We start from the raw sequence: 19,332 nt of genomic DNA, 5'->3' as shown, positions 1-19,332 counted from the left end.
TGAACCAGCGTTATATTTCAATTCGAGCCACCAAAAATTTCACGTCCTCCGTAAATATACAGTTTCAGCAATGGTCTATATTATTAATGTCAGGAAGTTGCAGGTTTGAATCTTTCGGCAGGGCAAAAACATCTGTTTTTATACTGTTCACTTTTGGACACTTTGTTGTTAAATGAAACGTATCTTAAACACTTATGACCTTGATGAAAAACTAAACCTGATGACCCTTGCACAATTGACTCTACAAATGGCTATGAACCAGGTTTCAGTAAAACGTTTTTGACACCAAAAATTTTCATAAAATCAAAGAATCGGGCCGATTCTCGGCTATGTGCATAAGTTTTACCGTTAGCGCACAAAACTCATTCAAACGTTATTTGTTGACGCATTTGAATACAAAACTGGGAAGTTTTTATTTAACCTGTAAAATTTTGTAAAACTCACATAGCCCGTCTTGCAAGCGCAACGACGATATCAAGATCCAGTGATTGTTTGAGAAAAAAATTGAGAAGATAAAAACATCTTCAATATTCACAGTATTGCTTGCAGGATACCAAATCTCCGGCTGGTTCATTTCGAATAGATGTAGGTAGTTTCGTAGTTATCAATTTGGTGGTGCAATAAAAATACTATTACGAGGGCTATTTGAAAAGTTTCCGGCCTTTTTAAGAAAAACACATATTTTTAAGCAAAACAAAATTTATTGCTCGACGTAGTCTCCATACAAATCGATACATTTGGTCCAACGCTGGACCAAATTTCGCTGGATTTTTTTTATACTCGCGCGACATGTCCATCCTTATGCGCTATAGGTCGATCGTCAACAAGCGTGGCATCCAGCGTGCGGATAATTTTATTATATCCTAATCTCCTGCACCCGTTCAGATGCACTAAATCAACCATTTCGTCAGTTGTAACGGTTTTCGGGCGCCCAAGCGTTCCTAGTCTAAAATTATTGTACAACCACGTTTGTACTCGGCCACTTATAAATGATAATTAATATCTTAAACTTATAAACTTGTTTGACCGTTATAAATGAAGGGAAGTCTTCACCTTTATTTTTTAAATCTTCTTCCCTTTCAAATGAACGAATTTTATCACTGCCCGATACTCAATTTCCTCCATTGTTGACAGACAATGTCAGCTGACAACTTTGGAAGAGTGCCATAGACAAAGTAATGATCAGAATGACTTCAAATTTTTATGGTTTACTTATGTCAAGGCCATCTATCGGACGGCAATATAATTTTTTTTCTACAGTTACTTCATGTCGATGAGGCCGGAAACTTTTCAAATTACTCTTGTACCTCGTTTAGTAGGTATATTTGATAAGAAGCTTGCTTAATTGAAATTCAAAAGTTCGTTGTAACAAATAATTACAATATATACCTATGCTCAGCTTCTGGATTCATTAATTTAATTTTGCACCATCAAATGAAATGTGGTGGTTTCCTAATGTTTGATTTAAAAATACTAATTATGGTTAAATTTTTATACATTCGTTCCTTATTTATTAATATTTTGCTACCGGTTTCCATACATGGGTAAAATTAACTACTATCGACTAATTTTATTATCATTATTCGGAAATCACCTAATTTTTTAGTTAATGTGATTAGACATTATTAGTAGATTAGTTGTTATTTTATTTCTTAAGTTACTAAAATAAATTCAACTTATTAAATCACATTAATAAAGTGAAAACAGTCTTGCATGCTTATTACAATATTTTTGAAATTTATTAATTTTGAAAGCGAGGTAACTATTTTTATAGAAACTACATAGCATCGCTCTACGGCAGAGGTTGGGGATTTTTTATGATATCCCAGATTTTTATTTTTTACTCTATTTTGGGCAATTTACCTCATTTCCCAGATCCCTGCTCGACGGCAATACCAATAAACCTCTATGGTATATGAGGCTTTAGAAGTAATATAATCATAATCTTTGGATGTAAAATGTGCATAAAGTTGGTTAACAAAGGAGCCATTACCTGATTGTGTCGTTATTGTATGTTGATTGTTATTTTTGATAAACTTATATTTTTTGTTATAATTATATTTTTGTTATTGTTATACACTAAAATAATTTAACTGCACCTCTTTCAAAAGCATACTAGTGATTTATTTGCAAGTTCTTAACATTTATTTTTGCAGAAAATATAAAGTGAAAAAAAAACACAAAGTATTGAACAAAAAAGAAAATATTTATTTTTCAAATGCATTTCATAATAATGTTTTCAAACATTCTTGCATGATTAAAATAGTTTATCTGTGATTTTGAAAAGTTAAAGACTTAAACTTTCTACCTCATTTTATTATAGTGGAAATTATATTAGTTTGATAAATTTTATATCCATGTTTCCACAAATTAACCCCAGTTTTAGAGTTGAATGAGAAATGTGGAACCCCTTGTCTTGTCCCCGATTTTGTAGCATAAAATAAATATTTTCTTTTGGACCTTTGTGTTTTATTTCTGCATGCAAATGACTATAATATTAGAGAGAAAAAAAAACAACTACTTTTCCACAAATGTAGATGTTAAGAAAATATAATATTGTAATCCATTTTTTTTTTAAAATTAACCATTACAACCAGGCGAGTGTTATAATCATAGATAATAGATACAAGAGAGATGGGTCATGAACCGTTGTTAGCACGGAACCGCGCACACAAAAGTGTCGCCAACATTGTTCCCTCATATTACTGCAAATCACATCTACGCGCAGCGGCGCCCAACCTTTATTTCTACCTACATACCAAACGCACAGTTTTCATTGGGTCTGCCGCTTTGATTGTCTGCACAGTTTAGTCATAGATCAGTGACAGTCGGCATGTTTCCATGCCACATCTCCCTTTGTCTCTATTATATGTGCTTACAATAATGTATTTTCTGGAATATAATATTCTAACAGCGATAAAAAGTAAGTTATACAACAAATTACTTAACTTAAATGTAGCAAAATTATTTAAGAATGCATTTTTTGTACAAGGAGCTTTTCCGAATGTTATTTAAGGTCCAACTGAAAAGTGCGCATTTGAGTGTAAATTGCTCTAATGATAACTAGTACAGTACAAGCACCTAGTACGTATTAATTATACAGGAAAGAGGGACAATCCAATTTATTTTTCTGGCACATAAGAAGTGAATCATTTAGTTGACTGAGCCCGTGTGGCGATTGATTGCTTGCAGCCCCCAGTGGAGGTGTCATCCATCTACCTGGAGGGGGCCCTCCCGCATCAGTCACGCCTGCTGGTGGCCGATTCCCAGACCCACACCGAGAAACTCACCAACGGAGACGATAAGGACCCACCCGTATTTATACTTTTACTATCTATTTATTTCATTCATGAACAACACACTGAACCCACGCACACAACATTTGCAATACATACTACGTTCCCAGGCCTACATGCACACTTGCCCTACACAAACGCAAGGCAAATTTGAATCGTAGTATAACAATATTCAATGAATTTTAAATTATAAATCACTTTGTAACGTCTTACTAAATCTGTTAGTTGTTCATCTTCCATTTTATCAATAAAACCAGCAATAAATGTCAATAAAAGCCGAACCTCAAAACAAACACAACCTTAAGCTGTGTACCCACATTCGTTAATGCTCGATGGGTTTACGCTCATTCAAACATGTCTCAACGTGTGTAACGTCTCAATCAATACTTTTTGTTCAACAACAAGCAAATGGCTCGATGCAAAAAAGATTCTAGGGACGTAATTCTTGCTCTATGTTCGACAAGAATTTATGATTTGACTGAGCGCCTAGGTGGTATATCTATGCGGTATTTCGTCGAGTATGTGGACGTAATGACGAGCATGGTTCCAAGTCAACATGTTCGATCGAGCCAAACCGTCAAGCATGAATATACTTGTGTACATAGCTTTAAAAGTCACATCAACTCTTAAGTCCTTTCTCTACCGCCCTCTTTCTTTCACTCATTGCGTGGGAAGCATAGTGTTGAAATTGCATGTGATAAGTGTTTCTAAAGCATTTATTTTCTTAGAAAATGTGTGGAATGTAAGTTGTTCAGATGTCTTAATGCTTTGCTTATTTTTTTTTTTTTTTTTTTTTTTATATTTACTCCACACAGGAGGCCCTGAAGAAAATAATTTCCCTCAGGGCCTATGTCATCTTTGGGGATGCTGTGTGGAGGGTCTTTTTGTGGAGAGGAAGGAGTGAACATGGGTCTTGAAGAGTCCCATGTTGTAGGAGGGAGGAAACACAGAGGCCGGCAGTTCGTTCCACAGCCGAGCTGTTGAACTTAAGAACGAATCGTAGAAGCGACCCGTTCTCATGTGACAAGTGTCAACTGTGTACAAATGTTGGGCGCGCGTTTGGCGTGTATCCCGACTACGCACCGGTGCCGAAGGGATCAATGACGCTAGTTCCTCAGAGCATCTTCCATTGTAATACCGATAGAACAAGGACAGCATACCTACCTGACGCCTGTGCTCTAAAGATTGCAGTCCGTTTGTTAAGATTGGGGAATCTATCAAACGGACCGCCCGTTTCTGCACAGAGTCAAGGGTTTTTTTCAGGTATTTTGGGGCTCCAGACCAGAGATGGCTGCCAAATTCGACAGTAGGGCGCACTTGCGATTTGTACAGGGTGAGCAGTTGTGTACTATTAAAGTATCTGCGGGCCCTGTACAGTACGCCCAGCTTCTGAGAGGCCAACTTTACTCTAGCTTCGATGGAGCCCCCGTACCTGAGCTGGTCACTTATAGTTACACCAAGCATTGACGGCCGGCATAGTCCAGTGGTAACGCATTGGACTGCCATTCCGAAGGTCGCGGGTTCGAACCCGGCGTGCGCAAATAAATTTTATTTGATTAATTTGTGTTATTTCACAATTAATAATTAAAATAATATATAGTATATTTGCGGCACGTTCCAGAGTGGAAGATACTACCAGTATCGCCCTGGTGTAAGACCACCATTCAGAATTGAAACGTTGCTCCAAATGGCTTTAGCCGTGTTTAGTGACTAGATCTGAATAGCCAGGTACTTCCCCACCTTCCTATTTCCCTTCCCCACTTACCTTCAGCCTCACAACATCCCCCAATTGGGGATGCCATAGTCTCACTGGCTCCAGACGGGAGCAGTTGGGACTCTTGTGAGGTATTCACTATAAAAAAAAAAAAAAAAAAAGCATATCAATGGAAGGCCTGTTCGGAAGATTGCTTCCGTTGAAGGAGACTAGATTATCATTTGGATCCCTTTTAGACGTAATCAGACAGGATTGGGTCTTTGAAACATTAAATTCGACGAGATTATTTTTACCCCAGGAGGAAATACTCTCGAGATAACCGTCCATTCTCTGCTTCAAAGCCCTCCGAGCCGTTGGAGTTTGTGTGCCCTTTGGGGACTTGTCAAACAAAAAGCTATCATGAACTGTACTGTCATCCGCGTAACAGTGAATCGGTGCACATGTCAAAAGGTCATTGATGTGCAACAAAAACAAAGTCGGAGACAGAACCGATCCCTGTGGGACGCCAGCATTTATGGAGTGCGAGGAAGAGGTGAAACCGTCAGCAACCGCCTGAATCGACCTATCCCTTAAAAAGTCAGCAATCCACGTACACAGGGATGCGGGAAGTCCGTAAGAATGCAATTTGTTGACAAGTCCTCGGTGCCAGACCCGGTCAAAGGCCTTGGATATGTCTAGTGCGACCGTTTGGGTCTCACCGTGACGTTCCAGGCACCGCCCCCAAACATGCGTCACATACGCGAGAAGATCACCGCACGAGCGGTTCCGCCGGAATCCGTATTGACGGTCGTTGATAATTTTGTTCTTCTCGAGGTATGTGAGCAGTTTGTCGTTGATCACACGTTCCATCACTTTGGACAGAACTGATGTGATCGCTATGGGGCGGTAGTTGGCCGGGTTGGAGCGGTCACCTTTCTTGGGAATAGGGTGAATTACCGCTTTTTTCCAACCAGAGGGCACAGTGCCACACTTCAGGGACATTTTGAAGAGCTTTGTCAAAACTGGAACTATTTCCGCAGCACACCTCTGCAATACCAGGGCAGGTATTCCATCAGGTCCACTAGCTTTGTTAACATCGAGCCCCCGTATGACGTGGAGTACATCCCGATGCCGGATCCTCAGCTTTTTCATATAGAAGCCGCAGTGAGGAACCGACGGCGGAACAGCACCCCCGTCGTCGAGGGTCGAGTTTTCCGCAAACATTTTCCCTAAAAGGTTTGCCTTTTCGGTGGCGGTGTTTGCTAGTGAGCCGTCAGGTCTGGTAAGAGGTGGCAAACTGGGTTTGCAAAAATTTCGACCTATTGAGCCCGCAAGCGACCAGAATGCTCTGCTGCCATGCGGGCAGGCAGCCAGCTTTTTGCTGATCTGCAGGTCGTGTTCGAATTTTGACCTATTGATGATTCTCTTGCATTCCTTTGCCGATTTGTTGTATGCTGATCTGCTTTCGGGCGTTCGAGATGTGTTGTAGGCTCGGTAAGCCGCGTTTTTTCGTCGAACTGCTTCGGAGCATTGTCGACTGAACCACGGCTTTGAGCCCACACCAGTTTCTTTAGTAGTCGATTGTATGAAGCCATCCATCGCCGATTTGATGACTTCACCAATCTCCTGGGCACATCTTGAAGGGTCCGAAGTCCGAAAACAAACAGCTGACCACGGAAAAGCATTGAAATGGGCCCGCATACCGAACCAATCTGCTGACCTATAGTGCCACACTTTTCTCCTCAGCCTCTCATTGGTTGGTCTGAGGCTAACGGGGATTGATGTCGTCACTAGGCAGTGGTCAGATGATCCCAGAGGCACTGTGACGTCAATCTTATAACCGTGTGGCACAGTAGTTAAGAATAGGTCTAACAGATTGGAGCGGTGAGTCTGGACATCAGGAACCCTTGTAGGCTCCTGAACCAATTGCTCTAATCCGTAGCAAATGGCAAAGGATTCCGCCTGTCGGCCAGCCGAGTCCGTTGGGCCTGAGAACTTCAACCATGGTTCGTTATGAACGTTGAAGTCCCCCAGAACAACAAACTCGGCCGAAGGGTAGCGGGGCAAGAGATCATCAATAGTATCGCTCAAATGTTTGAAGAGCTCGGAAGTGTCTGATTCGCTATGGTTCGGTGAGCGGTATAGACATGCGTAGAATCTTGCCGTACTGGCAAGATTGACGCGCACCCACATTACGTCGAATCTGGAGTTTTCCAGACTCAATAGTCGCACACAGTTGACGTCAGCTCGACTATAGAGGCAGACTCCTCCTTTCAGTCGGAATTTGCTTGCGAGGGTAAAGCCCGGGCAGTCCAGATAGGAGGAGTCTGGCGGCTCGGCTATCTGAGTTTCGGATAGGAAAAGAAGGTTGGGACGTTGGGACAAAAGATGGTGATGGACGGAATTTAAATTTGTGTGCAGGCCGCGAATGTTGGCAAAATTTACCAACAGTTTTGGCCCGCACCGGGGACGCCTGCTACTCGCCGCTGTAAAGATGTAATGTTTGTTTTTATGTATATTCATGATTTTAATTTTTTTTTTTTTTTTTTTTTTTTTTTTTTTTTTTTTTTTTTTTTTTTTTTTTTAAGGGTATGAAGTGAAAGGAAGGTCTGGAATGGAAAGGTGTGAGGGGTGGGTAGGAATATGGGGTTCAGGCTGTCCAGGAGTGATGAGCGTTTGGTTTGGTTCCAGCCCACCCACTGCGGTGCTAGGCGATAGGCTGGGAGAGTCCGGCTGGAGAGGGCATCCAATGCGCCCCAAACGCTGCTGCTGGGTCCCCTCCGGTCACGAACCGGCACAACAGCAGTGGCGGGGTTTTTACACTCGCTGATGGGGCAGCCCACCCTTAGTCGTGAGCCTGAGGGTCGGGCCCCTGTACTATCGAGCGGCCCGGACAGCGGTAACCGGTTGTAAAGGGTCTCCCTCAACCAGCATCTCCCAACCGGCCCGCCACGCAGAAGGTGGGCCGACGCACCCGCCACCAAGACCTGGGCAAACCTTAACCCATGAACCCGGGCACCCCTGCTAAGTCACCAAACGTAGCGAACCACTTGGGGTGACCTGTGGCAGAGGTGTTGGTCATCCAATAAATGGTTCCCAGGGCGGCGGTACCCATTCCCGCCTACCAAATTGATGTTACATATGTGGGCCCTTAACTCAATCACGTGACCTTGATCCAGTACTTAAATGGGTTTTGGTAGCACAGTGGATAGATGCGTTCTTCCCGGGTAGAGGAGGTCCCGAGTTTGAGTCTGTCCCAAACTAATCTTTTCTGTGTCTTATTTAAAAATCTTATTGATATTGTTTCAGTAATTAACATGCCCATTTAATGTTTTCAGATCGTTTTGAGCGGTAAGATGACTCTGTCTTTGATCAATGATGAATCGGCTAAGACAACACCTGAGAGAGACAATGGTGAGTTCTTTTTTTTTCACATTTAAATATGTCAAAACGATTAACAAAACAATAGTACAATTTTCTTACCTCAATAGTGCATTATCTCAGAGTTATTGGTGTTCTAAACTGTTTGTGGACTTTCAATAAAATAACAGAAAAATGATGTATTTTTTACACAACATCAGAACTACAAAACTGCACAACCATGAAAACAAAAGAACTCATTTTTTCAACGAAATTTTATTTGAAAATTAGAACACTAGGCTATCCAAGCAGGTTAGGTAGCTACCATTTATATAATATAAGAAAGCACCTACTTAAAATTTAATTAGGTATGTATTTTTAACTGCAATTTATTATCCAGTACCTACTAGTAATTTGTAATAAATTTGTTCAGTCTGCGATACCATTTTCAAACAATTTTATCAGCAAGTAAAAATAATCATAGTGTTTTGTACAATTTTTTGGATGCATAATTCTAAATGTAATGATTTTCTCCACAGCTGTAAAGGATGACCTCCCATCTGTTAAAGACGACCTTCCGTATGATGATGATGAAGAATTTCTGACGGCGAGTGCAGCCACGTCTCCCAAACAAGACGAGGCGGTAAGACAAAACTAATAAAGATATCTGTGTATACAAATTATATATGGATTTTAAAAAGTATATTGTTTAGCCCTTCAAAATGCTTACAGATATGTCAGTACTCAGATGGCAATAGGTTTTATCTGCCCTTGACACAATTTTACAGGGGTACACATATGATACACCTTTTACAGGGTATCTAATCACTTACTTTAGAGATGGTTGATACCTGAAATGGGTTATCACTGCGATTCAAGTTACCAAAGACCGATATGAAACTAGTTATAAATTCGGTTACTTTTGGAAACGGTTCGGGGGCTAGAGAAATTCTGAGAAAGAACCGGTTCCTCAAAATTTGAATCATATTTTGCCAGGTTTCAAAAATAACCACTTCCTCAGAAAAATATATTGAGGGTTCCAGTGGCAGCAAAGAAACTGATTCCAAGTAACGAGGACAGGAATATCGACCATCTCTCTCCATCAAAAAAAATATCAAACATAACTTACTTAGGACGGGTTGTTTCACAGAATTGGAACAATTCATCAAATTTCAACGTTGATTTTCAAGTTATGTGAAGGTTCTATTCATGTTCTGTTATCGAATCATTATTGGCCAGTTCTTTCACAAAACTGAAATAATCACAACTTGAAGGAAACCTTCACAAAACTTAAAAATCGATCATGAAATTTTATGAATTGTTCAAATTCGGTGAAACAACCTATCCTTAATGTGTCCCAATATAAACTATTATTCTTTTCTTTTTTTTTCAAATATTTATGTTTTTTGTTAGAAATAACTTCCTAAGAAGATACATCTTTTTGCCTTATCATCAACTTTTACAAAAGTTTTCAAATAAATCTTAAAAAATATTATAAATAATTTCGTAAATTTGTAGATGTAACCGCCGCAATTGCACGCTTTTACCATTTGGAACATTTTGTTTTTACTTTAAAAATTACTAAAACTGCATCTGTACCCTATTGCCAATACAGTACCGACACAATAGTTCATTGTTAGAACACCTGTCAAATTTTTGAAACCATCACCAATCAGTGCCATTTTAAACTTTTATTTACCAGTTAAATAAAGGTTCCCGCCTTAATCGCAGTTTCGCAACCTGTCAGAGTTTCGTCAAATTTTAAGATGGGTTGTTTAATCAAGCATAGTCCATGAACCGAGAACCGGCAGTTAAGGTGGGGACTGCTATTTGCGACAATGAAAAATTTGATGGGGTTCACACAACTAGACCTTCCATTCTACCCGTGAAATTGTCCAATTCCAGCTTCACAATAATTATAATTAATTATAAGCTTCTATCCTCTCTGTCTAACCTTCAGGAGAAATGATGTGACGGTATGTATTAATTATATTAAAATGTTATAGGAGATTAACGTATCTTGTAGGAGCCAGCGTAGATCAAAATATCTTAATATATAAAAATCACGTGTCACTATGTTCGTCCACGCTAATCTCCAAAACCACCCAACCGATTTCAATTAAATTTTGTGAATGCGCAATATCTCTGCACCGTAGTGAGATACGGAGTCGAATTAAAGTAGATGTAATGTAGTTTATTAACAGTAACATTATGGTGTAAAGTAGCGAATGGTGAAAGAAGTCATTCGCAAGCGAAGCATTGTGGGGATTTTCCACGATGCACGAATATAGAAAAAGCTACAATCATACTTAAATGTTTAATACATATTATAAAAAAAAGATACATATTTTAATAAATGATTGAGTTTAAATAAAAATGCCCTGATTCCTAAACTCTTGGCTGCATCAAAACGTTTTTCAGCAGTATTTTTTTCCAATTCTCGACAATTTTAATTTTTAATTATTTACTCCAGACAGTTCATTTTTAAGGTTGAAACTGCTCAAAACCTAGAAAGTAAAAAGATAACCGCATGCGCTCACCGCTGTGTTTGAATTTCTAACGACAACTGATGTGCGGATGCCGGAACCGATCGATCAATCGAGTACAATAGTATAAATACTGCGTGCTTTTAAGAAGGAATACGGTATAACAATGCATAGAGGAAGGATCAATGCGATCTATTTTTGTGAGTTTTATATGAAATTGGTTCGTGACTGGAAGAAGTAATCGACATATTTGGGAAAACGATTATTTGAGGCACAATTGATCGAGATTTCACTGGATATATTATTCTAGTGAAGTTCAGTGTATATTAAAAATCTCTCTATCTTTAATATTTATAGCCTTGTCAATCTCTTGCATCCACTTGTGATTTTAAGCCCGTCGTCCCACGGGTCGGTAAGCAATCGACATAAACTGACTGCTGAAAGGCCCTGCACAGAAAATTAACTTTGTTATAGTGAGGTTACAGTCTGCAGCGCGGTTCAGTGTGGAACTTTTCTGGGCAGGGTCTTTACAGCATTTGGTTTATGTGGATTGATAAACCGATCTGTGGGACGACGGACTAAATGATTCTTGCGTTGAGGAGAGAGTTGCAACAATAATACAGATCTCACTTATTAAATTGTAATTGCTTTCAGGAGTATGAAGATGGTTCGGAGGAGGAAATAGATGAAGATCAGATTGACGAGGATATGGAGGTGAGGAATATGTTGGAGGATCAACCAGCTCAGAACGATTTCCTACAAGGTGAGAGAGTTCAACGTTCCACCAATCTCCAGGGAGAGGAAACTATCCAAGATGTTGCGGCACCCGTTGATGAACACCATGAACCAACTAAGGTCGAAGAAGTCCTTCCCACAAATTTTGAAAATCTAGAAGCTACAGTGGAAGAAGAACATCTCCCAACAAATATTGAAGAAGAAGTTGTGGTGCCTGTTGATGACCATTTTGAAGCAACTAAGATTGAAGAAGTCCATTCCACAAATGTTGACAAACTAGCCGCTACACTGGAAGAAGATATTGTGACTGATGTTTATGAATACCAAACTGTAACTATTGAAGAGGATAAACCAACTTTCTTACAAGGTGAAAGGGCTAGCCCCATCAGTCTCCAGGGAGAGGAAACTGTCCAAGATGTTGTGGCGCCTGTTGATGAACACCATGAAGCAACTAAGATCGAAGAAGATCTCGCCAAAAACGTCAGTGATTTTGTGGCAGCTGTTGACAAGCTAGCCGCTGCAATGGAAGAAGAAAAACATGTTGCCACAAATATTGAAGAAGATGTTGTGGCAGATGTTGACGAATACGAAACTACAACTGTTGAAGGGGATCAACCCGCTCAGAATGACTTCCTACAAGGTGAAAGGGTTAGCTCCATCAGTCTCCAGGGAGAGGAAACGATCCAGGATATTGTGGCACCCGTTGACGAACACTACGAAGTAACTAAGATTGAAGAAGTCCTCGCTATAAATGTTGATGAGCTAGTAGCTGCGGTGGAGCTAGAAAAACATGTTGCCACAAATATTGAAGAAAATGTTGTTGCACACGTTGATGAATACGAAACTACAACTGTTGAAAAGGATCAACCCGCTCAGAATGATTTTCTACAAGGTGAAAGGGTTCAACTTAGCGCCACCAGTCTCCAGGGAGAGGAAACTGTCCAAGATGTCGTGGCGGTTGTTGATGAACAATTTGAAGCAACCAAGATTGAAGAAATCCTCACCGCAAATGTTGACGAGCTAGTAGCTGCAGTGGAAGTAGAAAAAAATATTGCCACAAATATTGAAGAAGATGTTGTAGCAGACGTTGATGAATATGAAATTACAACTGTTGAATCGGATCAACCTGCTCAGAATGACTTCCTACAAGGTGAAAGGGTTAGCTCCATCAGTCTCCAGGGTGAGGAAACTATCCAGGATGTCGTGGCACCTGTTGATGAACATCATGAAACAACTAAGATCGAAGAAGTCCTTGCCACAAATGTCGATGATTTTGTCTCAGCTGTTGACAAGCTGGCTGCTGCAATGGAAGAAGAAAAAGATGTTGCTATGAATGTTGAAGAAGATGTTTTGACAGATGTTGATGAATACCAAACTGTAACTGTTGAAGAGGATATTCCGCAGTATATTGAATACATTGTAGCTACAAGTGTATCGCAGGACCTGACAGGAAATGCTATCAATGCCACAAACAGTTATTCAGCCAACGTTGCAGCTATAGCATCGGAAAAGATTGAAGGCGAAGATACCACATATGTTGAAGATGATATCGTAACTAAAGTGACTGAGGCGCCTTACGTTGAAGTTCTTGAGTCGACAAATCTCGAAGATTTGGTTTCTGCAATTATAAATGATAAGTTTGCATTAGATGAAGACAATGAAGTCCTGACAAATGTCAGTAATGATGAAGTGGCTAACATTGAATATGATGAAGAGCTGCAACCTGCATTTGTTGAAGATCTTGAGGAAGCTGATGTCGAATATGAAGTGGTGGTCAGTGCAGCGGACGATGTAACATCTAATGCAGAAATTTGTGAGACGTCCAGTGTTTACGACGTCATAACAAGCCTAGAAGACGCATCGACAGATGGTGCTGTAGACAATGTCACTTCTAACTTTGAAGATTACAAATCAACAATTCTCGAAGACGAAGTAGCGCCAAATGTAGTAGATGATGAAACAACCAACGTGGAGGGTAAAAAACTAAAGAATGTTGAAATTCTAGATGTCGCAGACCTAGAAGCCGATCTATTGAAAAATCTTGAGGAGGATGTTCCATCCAACGTTGTTGAGGAGAGGGAGTCAGCTAAAGTGGAGACTGTGAATATTGTAGAAGATAATGCTTCTGACGAGGAGGAAGAATATGAAGAAGAGGAGGTGGAAGAAGAAGAAGAAATCGAAGAAGTTGAGGAAGAAGAGGAAATAGAAGAAATTGAAGAAGAAGAGGAAGAAATTGAAGAAGAACCGGCAGTCAACAAAGGAACCGCAGTAAAGAAGGCATAATCATATTCCCACCTCTAATCTTCTGTTATTTTATCTTGAATCTGTGGGTCAGGGTGTCAACTCAGATTAGTCAACTTGTGACTTTGTCAATGTCAATTCAGAATTTCTTTACGTAACCTGACTTCACACCCTTTTGACTCACAAATTTTTATCACATTAATTTTGGTTTTGTTGCAATGTGTTGTGGCTAGATTTTACCATATCCTTTAAAGAAGCTTTTTCTAAAAACTAATTTGGCTCATCTTGAAAAATGGTTTAGTTTTCTTCACATGGTTTTAAGTTGACCGTGTAAAAGCTTATTTGAACTGCTTTTCTCTTACAACGGTATCTTGGGGATCTCTCTATGGATTTTGTAAAAATGATCTCCACAACAAAAGGATATGTACCGTTTTTATCAGATCTCTGGAATGTGAATCGTGAGTATAGATATTTTTTTCCCACAGGTTACCAAAGTATTTCCAACATGTTCCCACTTGAACATTTTATTTTTATCACTTATATTTTTATATGTAGAGTATATAATATTTTATATGGATATTTTGCTTTTTATTTCTGTTCCAAGATTAATTGTATTAAAAAAAGCTATATTTTTTTCAGCCCTGCTTTATACAGATATATTGTGATTTCCAAAACAAATTTTATTTACATTTAAGAGTATTTTGAATAGAGTCTAATGGATATCTAGTTACGGACTCAATTAATTGTTGTTGATGGTTGAGTTAATAATAATATTCCCATTAATTTATCGCTAAGTATTAATTAAAACTCTATTGTGTATTATTTATGATGTGAGATAGTACTTCCAAATTTTAACTTGCAAAGATAAGACGAAAGAGCTTATAGTAAACTTTGAGAGGAAATGAAGACATCATTAATAATGCAAGACAATGTACTAATAATTTTCGTAAAGTTTGCCGAGATTTGCTTCATAAAAAACAATAAGTTGGTTGTTTTTTTTCAAATAAAATGGCTTAAAGACTTGGAATGTGCCAACGCGTGTGTGTAATGAACTGATTTCAAACATTATTATGTAGCCATTTAGCATTTTATTATAATATTGTAAAATACTAGCGTTTCATTTGCTTTTGTACTGAAAAAAAAATGATCATACAATAATTATTTATGTATTTGCATTAACATTTTTATATCTAAGAATAGAGCATTTTCCAAGACAATTAATTTATTAATAGGCATTTTGAAATAACTATTGCTTTTATGTATTTTTACCTTTGATTCCTAGTAATAATTATGTACATAATTAGTTGCCAAATCATAAAATTTTAACTTTTTTAAAGTTATTCAATGATTGTGTACGTGAAATTATCTCTAACTTCATGTAGGATTTAGCGTAAATAATAATATTCATTTTAACATTAGTTTTTATATTGAAAAAAGAAACAATCGTATATTTGGATTAGGTTTACTTTAAGGTTTTTATTTGATATTCATTAGCAAAATCTAATATTTACGGGACAAGTAGTACATCTGAAGTTATCATATACTTTTGTGAAAGGTTTGGAACCTTGCTTAAGTTATATATACTTTTGTGAAAGGTTTGGAACTTTGCTTAAGTTATAATATACTTTTGTGAAAGGTTTGGTACCTTGTTTAAGTTATAATATACTTTTGTGAAATGTTTGGAACCTCGCTTTCCTAATCACAATAAAAGAATAAACCACTTCTGGTAACTCTTAGGCCTACAGGCGTTACTAAAACATGTAAATTTAGTCTTAATAATTTGTTTGTAAATTGTATTTTAGAAATAAGTTTGTTATAAATAAGATAAAGAAAAAATAAAAACAAGAGTTATTCATTTAATTTTATTTTATTTACAATAGTTTCCTAAGAACAATAGATATAAAATATCCTTAGAGGACATTATAACAGCATAAATATAACATACAACTTTCTAAATGATATTCCTTTCCCAATGGCAATCTGAAAGAAAGAAATAAAAATATTTACCAGAACACTCTTAATAAAAATTAAATTAGACAACTTGGTTAGTCTGCAAAAAAGTAGGAAAAAAAAACTTGACAGTCATTGACACCATTTTGAATTTTCTACTTTTGCCATTTCAGGCCCAAGCGCAAGCAAATCAATAAAGGTTTTATCGATAACTTGTCATCGTTTTGGAGTACTACTGCAGATTACCAACGAACAAACAGTTCACGTTGACTAAATATGCTTAATTATGTCTACTAATAATTATTGCTTAATAGCATATTTGGTCAATGTGAAATATAAACTGTGGCTGCAATACATATAAATCTGCTGGGGTTGGCATTTGCCACTAGTTCCTGAAGGTAGTTATAGCAAATACCCTACTAATTTAATAATACTTCCAACTCCAGTAAAATATTGGCAATATCAACAACCCTAGCTGCTAGAGGCGCTAATATAGCATAATGACATTGACATTCCTTTCAATGGCAGCAAATTGAATATATTTAGTACTCGGTGGTGGTATTTTGCACTTTCTAATTTGTATTTTGATCAATATTGATAAAAAATATATATAAAAATGTACCAAACTGTAGGTTCTGTGTGTGCAGTTTATGAGTGTAATAATCACAAACAACAAAAACACTCAAGTCATTTTTTAGTATGCCAAAAAAACATTGACGGATTAGTTATAACTGCGGGAAACGGAATCAATTAATTATAATAAATACCCTATAATATTAATTAGTCCTCATTAAAGCATATATAAATAGAATTATTAGTGATAATAATTGTTAAATTTATTTTAAGCACAAGAGTGAAATCTACAAATAAGAAATTGATGAACATTTCTCAAAATTATTTAAGTATTTAATTACCTTTGTAAATCACAAAGCAGAGTTAAGAGCCACATTTTTTATGCATGAGAAAAAAAGCAGTAAAGTCGCATGTAGGTTACCTAATTCTTTTTCGAATTCTTTAATTTATTAAGGTAAAATAAAGAACATATTTCACATAAAATCCATAAAAATGTGTGAAAAAATACAAGGTGAACAATTCGCTCTCCTAGGAGGTGCTAGTGTGTCATGTTGCCATCAGAATGTATAAGAAATTTCAGAAGTTGGAGGTATTATTGATATTATAGGGTATTTGGTAATAAGTATCGCAGTGATTGTTGATGCGAACACAGTACTCGCACTGAAACTGTGTTCCAAACTTGTTAATTGACTTTAGAAAAGAATATTTCAGTGAAAATAAAAAAATAGGATATTTTCAATATAATAAAAAGAACACTGTAGATCTTTTCGATTGGGCACTTTTATAATTCGTAGGGAGACGGTAAAGGCGTTTCATTTCTTCAATATGTGTGAGAGAGATGTATGATAATGATTACATTTTTCCTTTGGAGGAAGCAGACATACGTACATTGTTTGTTTCATTTTCCACAACTCGTTCTTACACACTATTATTTAGTGTGTAAGAAAGAGCTGCTACATTATTGTGATAAAGAATGTTGCCATTGCGGTGTCATAGCCGTAGGTATTATAAAAGTGCTCAATAGCTGTAAAAACTTTTAGAATATTCAAATTCAATAAACGTATACACTTATGGTCTCTTTCTCACTATAAACAATAAACAGAAGGTGTGAGCAAGACAAAAAGCCGTTTCTCAGTGAGGTTTCGAAAAGGTAAAGAACCAGTACACAATGTGTACCTTCAGCGCTAGTCAGAAACTAATAGTCAGGATAATAAGACAAGAGATACAACCCATGCAACATGCAACTGTAAATGTTGTACGAGTGAATTGTCAAGAGAAATCAAGCAGAGATATGAAGTAGATACTTACTTGTTTAGACGTCATTAGGGTTCCGGGTCCAGTTACCAGGAATATACTTGGTGATGGAGAAGTCCTGATTCTTTACATAACTGGGTCCCCCTTCCATCCTCAACTTGGGTTCGGGGAACAGGGAATAGCCCTCCGTGTTAGAGTGTTTCACCACCATGACCAACACGCTCATCGCCACGGAGCACTTGAAGCCGGCCATCATGCAGCTCCTGAAGGCCCCGTACACAGAGCCCGAAGCCACTCCGCCCGCTAGGTAGTTCCAGTAGTCGTCCTTCTTGCGGATGTTGGCTGACAGGAAGGTGGCGGTCGTGAAGGCGGCCGTCATGCCGAGCGCCGGGCCCGCGTAGGCCAGGTATCTCGCCATTATCGGGCCGTAACCTTTGGGATGAGAATACAGCATCACGTCGTGAGTTGCGACTATGACGGAGATAGGAGCGACGTATTTGGTGATGCTAACTAGCTTCTTGAAGTAATCGGTCCCGTCTGGGGTATCGTAATATTCATAATTTACTACATTTTTCAGTGTCTCCATCGCCATTTTAGAAATTTTTTAAGGGATTTTCACTGAAAATAACCAAACTGACAGCTGTGTTACACAACGGTGGTGTTGCCAGAAGCATAAATAAACCACTCTCGCCAGAAGTATAAATGGTCAATGTTCCTGTGCCGATGAATTTGCGTTGGTTGGAACTGGAACTCCCGATCTTATTATTTTCTGAGAATCGGCTATTTTTTTGATTTTTCACAAAAATGTCGAAATAAATAGGTCGAAAAATGGAATTGACACCTGATAAAATACCTCAAATAAAAATGCCCAGATTTTAAGGGTTTGTATAAACTCGCGAGCTGAACCATAACTTGGCGCGCTAGGCCGCTTGCGGTTGCTTCGTTTCTTTCCCGTAAATCGAGCGCGGCTTGCGCGCTTTTTCTTATGCTTATTCGCAGCATATTCACCCGTGTATTGCAGCATCTTCGACGCATATTGTACTAAACTATTTCATATCAACATATATCGGAATATATAATACGAAAATCCAGTGAAAAATATTATGACTTCAAAAATATATATTCATATAGATCAATAAAAACGCTCATTCTAAATATATATAAGTTTTATTATATATTATTATACGTAGAATTATTTATAAATCGTCAACGAATAAAACAGCATCCCATTAAAACACACAGTTTGGTAGGCACGACCATAAATCAACTATCTAACGACTGGGCACGACTGAACTGCTGATTCATCACAACCAGTCTACGTGAGTAATATATCTATGGTCTACAAAATGCAAATCAAAGTTGTCAATTCGTGGAGAATTCCCAGAATTACGGGGAATTTCTGAGACTTTTCTGGGATTGGGTTTTTTGCTGGGAGAACTTTTTTTTTTGGAAAATGAGGGGATCCTCGGCATTTCTCGATTATCCAACCATAATGAAAAATAATATTTACTGTAATTGTGAGAACGCACCATATTTATTTTTCGTTTGCAGCAAATTAACAAGATGTTGGTTTTTAAAGCCCGAACGAAAGAGAAAATCTGAAAATAAACTGTAATATCAATGGAATTATGTTTCATTTTTTTAAGTAAAGGAACTTGTGGGAAATATTGTATCTCTATATCCTTGTGGGTATTTTAGAACATATTAGAGCTGGGTCCTGTGAGTAATTTTCGTTACTGGGTAC

The 19,332-nt window shown here is 38.0% G+C and overlaps 2 protein-coding genes across 7 annotated transcripts in view; one reads left to right on the top strand and one right to left on the bottom strand.

The window, feature by feature from the left end:
• The window catches only part of RIC-3 (RIC3 acetylcholine receptor chaperone), a 43,089-nt gene extending 27,418 nt beyond the window's left edge, over positions 1 to 15,671 (top strand). For all 6 annotated transcript variants that reach the window (XM_089639025.1, XM_089639026.1, XM_089639024.1 and 3 more), the window contains 4 exons: positions 3,193 to 3,315; positions 8,328 to 8,403; positions 8,889 to 8,992; positions 11,490 to 15,671. In XM_089639025.1, the coding sequence (XP_089495151.1) occupies positions 3,193 to 3,315; positions 8,328 to 8,403; positions 8,889 to 8,992; positions 11,490 to 13,853 (2,667 nt within the window). In that variant the 3' untranslated portion in view covers positions 13,854 to 15,671. The remainder of the gene's footprint in view (positions 1 to 3,192; positions 3,316 to 8,327; positions 8,404 to 8,888; positions 8,993 to 11,489) is intronic.
• Positions 15,660 to 18,271, bottom strand: ND-B14.7 (NADH dehydrogenase (ubiquinone) B14.7 subunit). The gene is made up of 2 exons (XM_089639027.1): positions 17,643 to 18,271; positions 15,660 to 15,791 (listed from the first exon to the last, which is right to left on the bottom strand). The coding sequence occupies exon 1, from the start codon at positions 18,178 to 18,180 to the stop codon at positions 17,647 to 17,649; it is 534 nt and encodes a 177-aa protein (XP_089495153.1). The 5' UTR covers positions 18,181 to 18,271; the 3' UTR covers positions 15,660 to 15,791; positions 17,643 to 17,646.
• Between the last annotated feature and the right edge of the window lie 1,061 nt (positions 18,272 to 19,332).

This window comes from Hesperophylax consimilis, chromosome 13, assembly GCF_061612785.1.
Source record: "Hesperophylax consimilis isolate HC1 chromosome 13, BYU_Hcon_1.0, whole genome shotgun sequence".
NCBI classification, from domain to species: domain Eukaryota; kingdom Metazoa; phylum Arthropoda; class Insecta; order Trichoptera; family Limnephilidae; genus Hesperophylax; species Hesperophylax consimilis.
This window is presented reverse-complemented; position numbering and strand designations above follow the sequence as displayed.